At 56.1% G+C, this 12408-nt stretch overlaps 1 protein-coding gene across 1 annotated transcript; it reads right to left on the bottom strand.

Moving 5' to 3' along the window:
• Window positions 1-733: 733 nt before the first annotated feature.
• On the bottom strand, window positions 734-10204 carry DACT3 (dishevelled binding antagonist of beta catenin 3). The gene is made up of 4 exons (XM_025849738.2): window positions 9888-10204; window positions 4409-4505; window positions 4089-4241; window positions 734-3133 (listed from the first exon to the last, which is right to left on the bottom strand). Exons 1-4 carry the CDS (start codon window positions 10134-10136, stop codon window positions 1737-1739), a joined length of 1896 nt encoding a protein of 631 aa, XP_025705523.2. The 5' UTR covers window positions 10137-10204; the 3' UTR covers window positions 734-1736.
• Window positions 10205-12408: the final 2204 nt, after the last annotated feature.

Raw genomic sequence — 12408 nt, 5'->3', positions numbered from 1 at the left:
CTTTAAAAAAAACAGTAATACAGTGACAGGAAAACATGTCATCTAAATTTAGATGAAATGGGCAAATTCCTAGAAGAGTACAACTTAATAAAACAGACACAGGAAGAAATAGAAAAGCTAAATAGTACCATAACCATCAAAGATATCCTTTTTTTTTTTTTTTTTTTTAAGAGCCAAAGAACAGGAGCGGGGATGGGGGGAGAGGGGCAGAGGGAGAGAATCTTAAGCAGGCTCCATGCCCAGTGTGGAGCCCAACATGGGGCTCAATTCCACAACACCGAGATTATGACCTGCGCCGAAATCAACAGTCGGATGCTTAACCAACTAAGCCACTAAGACACCCCTAAAAAAAATCCAATTCTTAATTGAAATCCTTCCCATAAAGAAATCTCTGGACACAGATAACTTAAGACCACCAAAAAAAACAGTGATAAACAAGGCAAATAAATAGCTCAATTTATATATGTATATATATGTAAATATATAGTATAACTATATGTATATAATAGTTATGTATTTGTATAGTCACTTAGATTCATATATGTCTGCAAATGCATAAAGGAAAACATGCAAGGATACACATCAAACTGATTATGATAACTTCTGAGAGCAGGGATTTGGGGTTGTCCCTTTACCTATATTTTTATGAAACCATGTTTATGCCCAAACACAACTCAATCAAAGGTCAGATTCGTTGTAGTAAAGTAGCCGATGAGAGGAAAATTAGGTTGAGACCCACCCTGAGATCTGCCATCTGGTTCTGGACATTACTGTATTCAAAGCACACGGTTGTCGCTCACTAAATGTTAGTCCAAAAGAAAACCATTTCTCCCATTTTACCACAGAGGAAGAGTCCACCACATATGTAACATTGTGCATTTATTTACAAAGAGGTTAGAGAAACACAGAGTCTGGCCCCCCTGTGCACTGGGGAGTCACCATCGTCATAATAAATACAGTAATTTTAAAAAAGAAAAAAATACTGGATTGGAACAGTTGAGGGTCTTCCTGGGCTCCCTGAACTCCCTCAGCTGGGGAGAAAGGGGGGCACGAGATAGAAGCCATCTTCCTTCCCCTCTTCTACCTCCTAATCCGCCATAATTGTCCAGGGATAGAGGTGAAAGAGTGTTTCTTTCCAGGTGTTACCACCTCCTACTTGACCCTCAAAACCCCAAAGTCAGTGCTCCTTCCTTTCCCAGGGCACTCTGCAGGCACCACCTGGGTCAGACACAGAATCTCTGACCATGGTGCCAAGGGGATATCCTAAGAATCCAGGGACATGGACGGGGGCACTTTGTGAATGGGGGGTGGGGAGGGACACTGTATCTGGGCAAGGAAAGGAGGAGTAAGAGGGTTCAGTGACAGAAGTGAACGGGAACAAACGGACTAAGTGTCTAAACTAAAATGGGGAAATTCAAACTGAATTACCCCTTCTGCATACCATAGTACACCCATAGTACAGATGAGGAAAGTGAGGCCCAGACAAAGGGAACTTTCTTGCCCAAAGGCTGCAGAGCCAGCAGCTGAACTGGGTCAAACAGGGCTCCTCCCCCATTCCTCCCTATGGTGGAGGGGGAGCCTTTTCAACCAAGACTTGCAGTGGATGAGGGCAGTGAGGAAGGGTCTTTGGAAGCAGAGAAAATGGTGGTCTTTGGAAGGGAGGTATGGAAGGGTCGGTGATTGGGAGTGTGGTGGTGCAGAGGCCATGAAGGGGGAGCCCGAGCAAACTCCCAAACTCACACGGTAGTCATGACCTTGAGAGAACCCGAACGGAAACGCAGTATCTTTTTCTTGAGTGCGTGGGAAGCCTTGATCTTCACAAAGACTTTGGCGGGGCCCGCGGGCGCCCCTCCACCTGCACCACCCGCTGCCCCAGAGGCTGCGGTGGCCGCCACCAGCTGCTGCGGCCACACCAGGCCACCGCTGCCGTCTGAGTCGCTGGATGCGGAGCTGAAGGCCGGCGACTCCCCCTCGCTGGCGCTCGACTCACTCTCCCCATAGCCGCCGCCAACGCCGCCTGTGGGCCCCCGGCGTCCAAGGGGCCCCAGGCGCCCAGCCGAGCACTCCGAGTCGCTGCCCGCGCAGCCGTAGAGAAGACGGCGCTGAGGAGCGGACGGCGAGGGGCCGGGCCCTGGGCCGCGGGCCGCCGGGGCTCGGGGGCGGCCGCGGCGCCCGTCCGCAGCGTCGATCTCAGCCGTGGAGCGCCAGCGGCGGCAGGACCCCGCGGTCTGCGCCGCGAGCGTGGGCGCGGGGCCGCGGCGGGGCCTCGGCGGCCGAGGCTCTTCCCGTTCAGCCGTGGGGTACTTGGGGGGCCCCGGGGGAACCGCGGCCGCGCGGCCCAACAGACTGGTCTCGGACTGGGAGCGCGCGGCCTTGCGAGCCCTGGGCGAGCCCCGGCGGCCCGAGGCCTCGGTCATGCGTCCGCGGCGGCCGGCGGCCCGGGGACGCTCCCGGGGTGGGGACTGCTCCACGCTGCGGCCGCGGGTCAGTGGTGGCGCTTTGCGGCGCGCCGCGCGGCCGGGAAGGCCGCGGGTGGCGGCCTGCGCGCCCGGGATGTACTGTGCCTTCACCAGGCGACCCTCGGCCGGGCTGTCGGGGGGCGAGGGAGCGGCGGGCGGCGCGGCGGGCTCGGGCGCCGTCTCCGACTCCCACGGCGAGGCCCAGGCGCGGCCTAAGGCTGCCGGGCTGGCGGGACGGCCCCCCGCGCGCTCCACCGGGGGCTCGGGCGCGGGCCGCGCGCCTCCGGGGGGCGGGGACACGTCGGGCGGCCTCTGGCGCACGCTGTTCTGGCGCCGCGGGCCCCCGTCCGCGCCCCCGGGACTTGTCCGGGGCTGGCCCGCCCCCCGGCGGCGGCGCCTGCGCAGGAGCGCCGAGATGTAGCCGTCCAGGGGCCGCCCCGCACCCGAGGCGTCTGGCGAGTCTGCGGGAGGCCGGCCGCAGGGCCGCGGGCTGCGCAGCGCCACGGCGTGCAGGGGGCTGGGCGTCAGGAAGGGCCCGCCGCGGGCCCGCCGCTCGGCGGAGGAGCAGGCCTCCGGGCCCGCAGAGCCCGCTGCCGTCGGGTAGGGCGCCGAGTAGGATCGCGGCACGGCTGCCCGAGCGCTCACCGCCTCTGGAGCGCTGGGACTGGCGTCTCCTATGGAGGGAGGCAAAAAAAAAAAAAAAAAAAAAAAAAGGAAGAGCGTGGAGAGACCCTCGAAGCCCTTGCTCAGTGAGCTAGGTGGGGCAAGTTGCCTACCCCGCCCTCTTCCGCTGTCATCAAAAACCCTTCCCCTCACACCAGGTTCCTAACAAAATCTTCACAAGACCCTGAATCTTCACTGTCCTGCCTCTCTGAACTCCATCTCTAACCCCTCTCTTCTATAATTCTAGGTCTCCAGCTCCACTGACCTCCTGGAAGCACACGCCAGTCACGCTCCAGCCTCAGGGCCTTTGCACTTGCTCTTCGTGCTACCTAGAACACACTTCCCTGAAGATATCTGCTTGGCCCACTCCCTCACTTACTTTAGGGCGCCACTCAAATGTGAGAGTCTCAGTGACACCCTCCCTGGCCATGTCTCCTAAAATTGCAACTTCCTCCCCAAAAGGGGAATGCCCTCCCTAGCCCCCTTCCCTTTCTTCTCATCCTATATGTCTATATCTTATTTATCTCGTATGTTATCTGTTTCTCCCACTGGAAAGTCAGCTTTATGAGGACAGGGATTTTTTTTTGTTTTTTCACTGTCGTATCCCTCACCACTGAAACAGAGCTAAGCTGGCACATAGTAGGGGCTCAGAGACTTACTTGTATACATGAACAACAGCAGTTGCTGTTCACGAGTGGCTACCAAGTACCAAGTCCAGTGGCAGTTAGGGCTGAGGCTCACTGAATATGCGAAACTTCCCCATGAGGTAGGTGCTGTTATTAATCCCATTTTAACGGATGGAGAAACAGAGGCCCAGAAAGAAGCAACAGGCTCAAAATCACATGAGGAGGGAGGGTCACAGCTAGAGTTTGAATCCAGATCAGTCTGACTCAGAAGCTTGTGCTCAAAACCATTCTCTTACTGCCCATTCCCTGGTTCTCAGGGTCCCAACCCCACCCACCTTACCTAGGGACTTGGGCCTCTCGCTGGCATAGATGCCCCGGGGTTCAGAGGGACCCAGGCGTCCATAGGAGCCAGATCCAGAGAAGCCACTGTCCCCACAGAAGGTAGAGAGTGGTGAGTCTGGACCTCCTGTGGAGCTGGGGTCTTCATAGAAGCCTGGATTCCAGGGAGAGGAGGAGAGACAATCAGGGGCCTGGATGGGGAAACCAGGGGTGGGGAAAGGAAGAGACCAAGAGGCAGAGACAGGGAAACCTGCGAGGTAGGGGGCAGTAGGAAAGATAGGGGTGTCCCAAGCAGACCCTGCTCCCTCCAAGCATACTCACCTGAGCTGCGCCCGCTCTCCTGTTCCAGGCCCCCAGACTCCAGGCTCAGGTCTCCCAGTTGCTGGCCCAAGTCCCAGATGAGCCCAGGCAAGGCCTCCTGAGGGCATGAGAAGAGCAGGATGGTCAGAATGTCCTCAATCCTCTTCTGCCTGGTCCCCCCACATCTCCCCACCCCCCGCGTTCCCCCCGCCCCTCCGCCGATGGGCAGAGTTTCACTTTGACAATGAGGCTCTGATTTCAAAAGTATAAAAGCAGTACCCAAGTCCCAGGATCCCCCTCAAGATCTCTGTCCCTTCATCCCATTAGAAGTCCTGCTGATTGTCTAACTCGAGTCCTTCGTGCTGCAGCTACATCATCCTTTCTTAGGTGGGATAAGCTTCAGAAGAACCCATCCCTTGCCCCCTCTCTGTCAAGTGTTCCCTCCACTTGTGCTCATAGCCCCTTAACCCCTATTAGAACGTCGCCCTTGGAGTCTCAGTTCAGATGGTCTCGCTGTAAGGGCAGTTCGCTGCTAAATGTTGGTATCCAGGACTTAGCAGATCCCTTATCCATTGGTCGGCCTCCTCCCAGTCCTTGACCTTCTCTTCTCAGATGCTCCCATCTTCCCCCACTGCCCCTTATCGTCAGCAGAAACCCCTTTTGCAAGTCTTCCTTAAGTCCTTCCTGCTGCAGACCGATTCTTTCCCTCATATGGATAAAACAGGCTGACCGCGACTCATATAAGCCTTTGCTCCTTCCCTCAGGAAGAACCCCCCCCAATGCCTACTGGAAAGTCCTTCTGTGAGTCTAGCCTGTAGTGGTACTACAGTAGTGAGCCCCAGCATGTTCCCTTGCCCCAGGGAACCACATCTTCCTCCTGCCCTTGCTTCCTTCCCACCCAGAAGCCTCCAGTGTCTGCCTGCTGCGCCTCATCCCCATGAGAAAGTTCCCTTGAGTCTATCCTGGATCCTTCTTGCTGCAGAAAATGACCATTTCTTATCAGGTGCGAATAGATGAAGGTGAAAACCCTTTTAGGGGAGCGGCAGAGACCAGGGACGGGGCTAGGGGCTAACACAACACAGATGGGGCCTCCGAGACACTAGGACCTAACCCCATTTAGGAAAAACAGGGCCAGATCCAGGAAGAGTCTCACTTGGGTCTGGGTGAGGCTAGAGGTGGCAGCCGCCGAGGGCTGACGGTTGACCCTCAGACAAAAGCAGCTTGTCTGGACGGCGGGAGGGAGGGAAGGAGGGGGGAGGAGCCGGGAGGCCAGGCGCCCAGCCCTGCCTATTTAGGGCAGAAAGACTGGCCGGCTCCCCCGCAGTCGCCTCCCCTCCCCCAGCTTCCTACTCCTGTGGCTGCTCTCCTGGGCCCCCCCGTCCTCACCCCTCCCCCCGCCCAGAACAGAAGCCCCCATCTGGGCTTGTTTATGGGAGGAAAGTCAACAAATCATTCCATGTTGGGCTCCTGCCCTGGGTGTGCAGAAATGCTCAGGGTGGCGTCATCTTGGAGCAGAACCCAGGAAAGCAGCTGAACTGTGCAGCATCAGGGGTGGCTAAAAAAAATGTTGCAGACCAGCCATGTACCCCATGTCATGTCCCCCACTAATCGCCCCCTTGCTCACTCTGCTCTAGCCACGCTCCCTGGACGTGCCCTGCTGTGTGGTGCTCCTATCTCAGTAAGGACATGTTCCCCCCGCATTTCTTCCTGGTTCCCTCCCTGGCTTCATTCAGATCTTTGCTTACATGATCCCTCCTCCGGACCCGTCTTTCCAAAATAGCTCCCCTGTCATTTTGCACCCGCTGACCTGCTTTTTTTCCCTTCCCTGCAACATAGCAGTAATGACCTCCTGGCTCAAAACGATGCATCAGGTTGTCCTTGGGTCTGTCTCACTAAATGTCATCCCTGGAAGGCAGAGATTTTTTTTGTCTGCTTTGTTCACTTCAGCTTCCTTCTCCATCTCACCCCCCAGTGCATAGCACAGTGCCTGGCACAAAGCAGGTGCTCAGGAAATGTCTGATGAAAATGAATGTCTGTAGCAGAATACTATACAGCTGTCAAAATGGAAGGAGGCCATTTCTACACAGAATCATCACTAAGAGGAGGCGCCTGGGTGGCTCAGTGGGTTAAGCGTCTGCCTTTGGCTCAGATCACAATCACTTGTTCCGGGATCGAGCCCCGCATCGGGCTCCCTGCTCAAGCGGGGAGTCTGCTTCTCCCTCTACCCCTCACCCTGCTCTCTCTTGCTCGCTCGCTCTCTCAAATGAATAAAATCTAAAAAAAAAAAAAAAAAAAGAATCATCACTAAGATACAGCATTGAGCAGAAAAAGAAAAGTGCAGAGTATGAGCCGGAGTCAGATTTACCTGAAGGGTCTGGGTCCCACCTCCAGAGCTTCTGATTCCAGTCTGGAGCCCAAGAATCTGCATAGCTTACAAGTTCCGGGGTGATGCTGCTTAGTCCAGCGGCCACACTTTGAGAACCACTGGCATTATCTCTGGGACCTCAACCAAGAGACGGGAATTTGCAAGAAGCAAAGCAAAACTCTACGTTTCTTGGCATGTAAGCTCGTCCTACAAGTAGATGCATTGGTAAGAGGTCTGGAGGGACTCACACCAAGGTGACAGTGGTGGTGATCTCAGAGGAGACCTTATGTGATCTTTAGCAGGTTACTCCCCCTCCCTGGGCCCTGGTTTCCTCCTCTGTAACATGGCATCATTCAACTCCCTCCCTTACAGGGTGTTGTGAGTATTATATGATTTAAAACGGCAGTTCCCTTTAAGCTCTTAATAATTGCTAGCTTTTATTATTACACGAAAGCTATGAATTTCTTAACAAGGAAAATATAAAGTCATGTTTTACTTGTGTAATTAAAAATACATATAAAAGGATGGATTGGGGGGGTCAGTTCTGCAGGCCTAATTTCAGTTTTTGCTCTGTAGGGAAGAGGGGGACTTAGGGGGACAGAGGAGAGGGCTCCTCTTCCCCCATGCCTGGGCCCTCCAACACCACCCCAGGTCTACACACTCCCATTGTTTGTAAGTTTGACCCCCTCCCTTCCAGGGGCAAAGGCATGGGCGCCTGGGTGGCTCAGTCATTAAGCATCTGCCTTCAACTTAGGTTGTGATCCCATATTGGGTCCTGGGATCAAGTCCCGCATCGGGTCCCACAGCGGGCTCCTTGCTCCGCGGGAAGCCTGCTTCTCCCTCTCCCACTCCCCCTGCTTGTGTTCCCTCTCTCGCTGTCAAATAATTAATAAATAAATAAATAAATAAATAAATAAATAAATAAATAAATAAATAAAATCTCTATTAAAAAAAAAAAAAGACCAGAAGGACCTTGGTCTGAATCCTGCTCCGTGTGTACCCACAATGCCCCTCACCCCCCCCTTTTTTTTGCAAGCCCTTCTGCCGGCAGGTCTGTGGCCATCCAGTTCAGGCAGGTTTAACACGCGTGTGATTAAGACCCCTGGAGACCCCTTGGTCCAAACTTTTCCAGACCTCTGTTCCCCGCTGCTCACAGGCCCCTAGTCTGTATCCAATTCCCTCTCTCGCTATTTGGAAGTCCTTCCTCAAGTCTAACTTAAGTCCTTCTTGCTGGAAGGGGACCCTTTTTCTTGGTGGGAGAAAACAGAACTCCTACCCCCATCCAGGATTCTCACCTCCTTTCTCTGAGATGTCCCTGGTTCTTTACCCGCGTCCCCACTACTCCTATTAGGAACGAATCAAGTCCGGCTTCAAAGGGAGTGTATTCCTTGGTAGGCGGGTGCGGGGCGGGAGGGGTTAGCATCATAAGACAGAGGCTCAGGGATCAGAGGAGGGACCCACACCCTCTTCAGAAGGACCCAGGAACCCCCAACCGCAGAGGAGTTTATATTTAGCGCTTCTCTGTTCCTCCCCTCCGCGCCGCTGCCTGCCACCGCCTCCTCCCTGACGCTGGGACGGAGCTTTGCCTGGAGAGTGTGGGGCGGGGGGGGGGGGGGGGGGGGCCTCCCCACCACCCCCCCCTGGGGGGCAGGGTAGACAGAGGGGCAGAGAAGGGGGGGAGACTCAGCAGCAGGGATCGGGAAGCTGAAGGGCAGAGAGGGGAGACTGAGGCAGACAGAGGGACTGAGGGACAGGAAGGAAGGACACAGCTCGCCCATCCCCATGCTCGCTCCCTCTCCTCGTACGTGGGGTGGGAGGTGCCTTCCCCAGCCCAGCCAGCTTGGGGTAGCGGGGGGGAGCTGGTGAAGGCCCCCACAACGCGTCTCTAACTTTGGGAGGGGGTGGGGCCTCCCACAGCTGTTTCTGTTTCCAGAGAAGAATGTGCAGGGTCCCACTCCCGGTCGGGGGAGGGGCTGTGCGTGCAGCCCCGGAGTCTGGCGTCAGTCCCCCTCCCCATTCCCCATCTGGGGAGGGGGCAGTGGAGGTCAGCAGCAGGGAGAGCCCCTCCCCCGCCGCCATGGCTCAGGTTTCCCCAAACGGGAAGCTCTGACCACACACAGGCTTGGGGATGGGATCTGCAAGGGAAGCCAGGGTCTGGGGCCTGGCAGGCTGGGGGGAGGGGAAAAGAGAGGTAGGGACAGGGACGTGGGGCGGGAAGAGAGGTGCAGAAAGGCAAGAGAAGGCCAGGGAGACGGAGATAGAGAGACACAGAGAGACGGAGGATTAAGAAAGACAGAAACAGACGCCGAAAGTCAGAGATGTGGCAATAGGGAGATAGAGTGAGAGAAATCCAGGAAGAGGAGAGTCAAAGAATGACAGAGTAGGATAGAGGGGTGGTGCTCTTGAAGTCATTCTGGAGACCTCTGCCTCATTTTCTACCATCAGAGCACTCAGGGAGTTCAGAAGCCAGACCCACATGCTGCCTCGACCTGCCTCTTCTGGGGTCCACCAAGGCTGGGACCAGCTAGGAAAGGAGGGAAAGTGCCACGGCAGAGTAAAGATCACCGCGGGGTCCTCAAGGACTGCAAGCTTCCTCTCAGCAGTGATCCCTCCCTCAGGAGGCCGGAGGATCCCCTCCCCCCACCCCGCCCCCTCCAGAGATCTCCAAGCACACCGGGACTTAGGGAAGATGGAGCCCTGGTGGCGGGGCCGGGGAGGGGGGGCATGGTTGGATCCCGGCTGTGTGACCTTGGGTGAGTCACTTGCCATCTCTGAGCCTCAGCTTCTTGCTCTGTAAAATGGGGACTATCACCCCCTTCTCCCCGCAAGCTGCAAGAAGACAACGCATGCCAAATACTCGGCCCAGGCTTGACACATACTTAGCGCCCAGAAGAATTTTCTTTGGGGAAGGGGCCTGTGCATTTCACGAGGCTCCAGCGGAAGCGATGCGGTCCCCCTTCCCCAGTTTGGGGGTGAGCAGGCCAGATCCCGCCCGCCGCCCATACTCCTGGGTCTCCAGCCCCACCCCCTGTCTTTTCCCCCTCCCCCACCGGAACGGGTGTCTGAGCATCCAACCGAGACAGACAGACAGACACAGACGGGGGCGGAGGGATGGACGGACAGGCGGCCCCTCACCAGCTGCTCCTCCAGGGCCGCTGCGGCCCGGCGCGCCGCCGCCGCATCTTCGTCTTCATCGGCGTCCTCCTCGTCCTCGGCCTCGGCGCCCCCCATTCCGGGCTGGGCCAGCCGCAGCGCCTGCTGCACGCGGTACTCCTGTCTCTCCCGGAGCCAGTGCAACTCGCAGAGCCCGGCCAGGCTGCCCTCCAGCCAGCCCCGCAGCCGGCCCCGCTCGGGGCTCACCGGGAACGAGAAGGCCCGGATCATGGCTGCGGCCCCCCACCCCAGCCCGGCCGGGCCCCACGGCCACCCCTCTCCCGGTCCCACCTCCCCGCCCCAACAGCCCGCCTGCCTGCCCGCCCGCCCGCCCGCCCGCCCGCTGGCCCGGCTGTCACCGTCTCATCTGCATAGGCGCCCGCCCATTGGGCCGCCCACCCGCGCCTTATCTGCATGGCCACGCCCCCGGCGACAGAGCAACCGTCGCCTATTGGCTGGTACCCTCCCTTAGGAAGATGCCCGGCGGTGCACCCGCGCCCCCCCAACGCGACGCATGCTCGCAGCTTCCTACTCTCTTTGCTTCTGGGCGGCCTCGCCACGCCCCACCGCTTGCCTCCCTTTGGGCCCTAGTCACGCCCCCTCTCGCGTCACAATGAAACAAGTCCGCCCTTGCTCCAATGTCATTGGTCCGTGCCTCCCCGGTCCCGCAGCTGGTTCCGCCCACTTGCGGGCGAGCTCTGGCTACCATTGGACTGTCCCGCGAAAGGGGAAGGGGTGATCTATAAATAGAGAATGGGTCCACGTGACGGTTTGGCAACCGTTCCTCTCCCTCCACCCCTAGCAACCCGGAGCGGCTTGAGGCTGTGCAGCGGGCGGAAAGGGTTATCGAGTCGAGCCTTGATTTTGCCTCCTCTTCCACGAAGCCTTCCCAGACACTCAGCTGTAAAACTAGAGGCCCGCTAAGACCGACATCCTTCCATAAAATAATGCTTTGAAGCGGGACCGGCTTCACGGGCGTGTGACCAGCTTAGGGGGGCCCTGCGCTTGGTTTATTATTGGCTGTTACTGTCTTGAAATTCTTTATTTTTGAACAAGGCGTCTCGCATTTTCATTTTGCCCCAGGCTTCACAAATTATGTAGCCAGACTTGCTTCTAAGAGTCAGATTGGTTGTATCCCAAATTCTGGAATTGTAAGTGGAAGATTCTGTGATTCGACCAGAACAGAATCTAAGCGTCTTTTGTCTCCCAGATCGTGTGGGGCATTGCGTTCACCATTCTACGATTCCAGGAGCCTTTGTTCGACGTTCTAAGAGGCTTTGTTCTCAGCATTCTAAGATGCTCTGTTCTCAACGTTCTGTGGTCCTAAGAGTCTGAGCCTGACTTTGGTTTCCAAGGTTCCCTTCTGGCTCCCCAGGCTCCGCGAGCCGGGCTGGCGCCCCCTCAGGCGGCCAGCCTATGTCACTACGCCGAGTGTGTGTCCCTACAACCTTGGAGATCTAGCTCCAAGATTCGTACCCATTTCTCAGACAGACCTTGAATTCCCTAAAAGCTGGGGCCCAGAAGATCATGTGAGAACTTCCCTCTTTTATGACCCCCTCTTTTATGGCACCAGAAGACATCCGGTCGTAAGCCGGAGAGGCGGTGATAACCATTGAGAACCAAGACTCTGGAACCCGAATGCCAGGGGCGGGGCGGGGCGGGGGTGGGGGGGCGGAGCCCCAGCCCCTGCCACTTTCTAACTGTGTGACCTTGGGAAACTTGCTTAACCTCTGTGCCTCAGTGTCCTTATCTGTATGATGGGGGTCATAATACTGCCTACCTTATCCAGGCATTCTAAGGACTGAATGAGATATCTGTCCAGTGCCTTCCATTTATAAAGAGCCACAGAAGGGTCTGATAAATAAGTACAAAATAATCCCAAGGAGAAAAATGAGCCTGGACTTTAGTATCGACGAAGTATATTCACTCCCCCTCTTGTTTAAGACAGACCTAGACTTTCCTTAAACAGTCTTAATTTGCCAACAGTGGGGAGATGATCGGGATTCATGATAGGTGGTTCTGGGGAGCTTGCTCTCAAACGAGATTTTCTTAGTAGTTAGTGTCTGGGGTGACGTCAGGGTTGGGCTTTCATCTCTGCTGTTTGTGCAAAGCCCGTTGAACCATTTCTTGCATAAAATGTTGGATCTGGAATGGTTTTAGGTTTTGGTCACTGGGCATTCACAGATGGGTATTCCTAGGAAGAGCAATAAAAAGAGAATTATTAATGGTTGAATAAGGGAGTAACACCAAGATTGGAGGCCCGAGGGCAGCCAGTTGCAAGGGTTCGCAGAAGGAGGTACAGAGAGATCCTTAGTTGATGGAGTCAGATCAGCGGTCACAATTCTGCAGATTTCCTCGGTGGCCTCTTGATGTTCTTGCCGATGATGATCAGGTCTGAGGAGTCCCCAGAAATGAATGTGCAGCAGTAGCTTCCAACGAGAGCACACAAGTCCTTCCCTTGGAAGTCCCTAACCTGGTACTGAAGTTGCCCAAACCCGGTTGG

This window comes from Callorhinus ursinus, unplaced genomic scaffold (assembly GCF_003265705.2).
Source record: "Callorhinus ursinus isolate GAN/ISIS: 27379988/994484 unplaced genomic scaffold, GSC_fseal_2.0 scaffold71, whole genome shotgun sequence".
NCBI classification, from domain to species: Eukaryota; Metazoa; Chordata; class Mammalia; order Carnivora; family Otariidae; genus Callorhinus; species Callorhinus ursinus.
This window is presented reverse-complemented; position numbering and strand designations above follow the sequence as displayed.

Bases quoted from the DNA above. Each gene is read 5' to 3' on its own strand.
- DACT3 (XM_025849738.2), bottom strand. From the start codon at position 10,136: ATGATCCGGGCCTTCTCGTTCCCGGTGAGCCCCGAGCGGGGCCGGCTG. The intron at 4,506-9,887 runs GTGAGGGGCCGC...TCATGCCCTCAG, and splicing joins CGGCCCTGGAGGAGCAGCTG to GAGGCCTTGCCTGGGCTCAT. The intron at 4,242-4,408 runs GTGAGTATGCTT...CCTGGAATCCAG, and splicing joins GGAGAGCGGGCGCAGCTCAG to GCTTCTATGAAGACCCCAGC.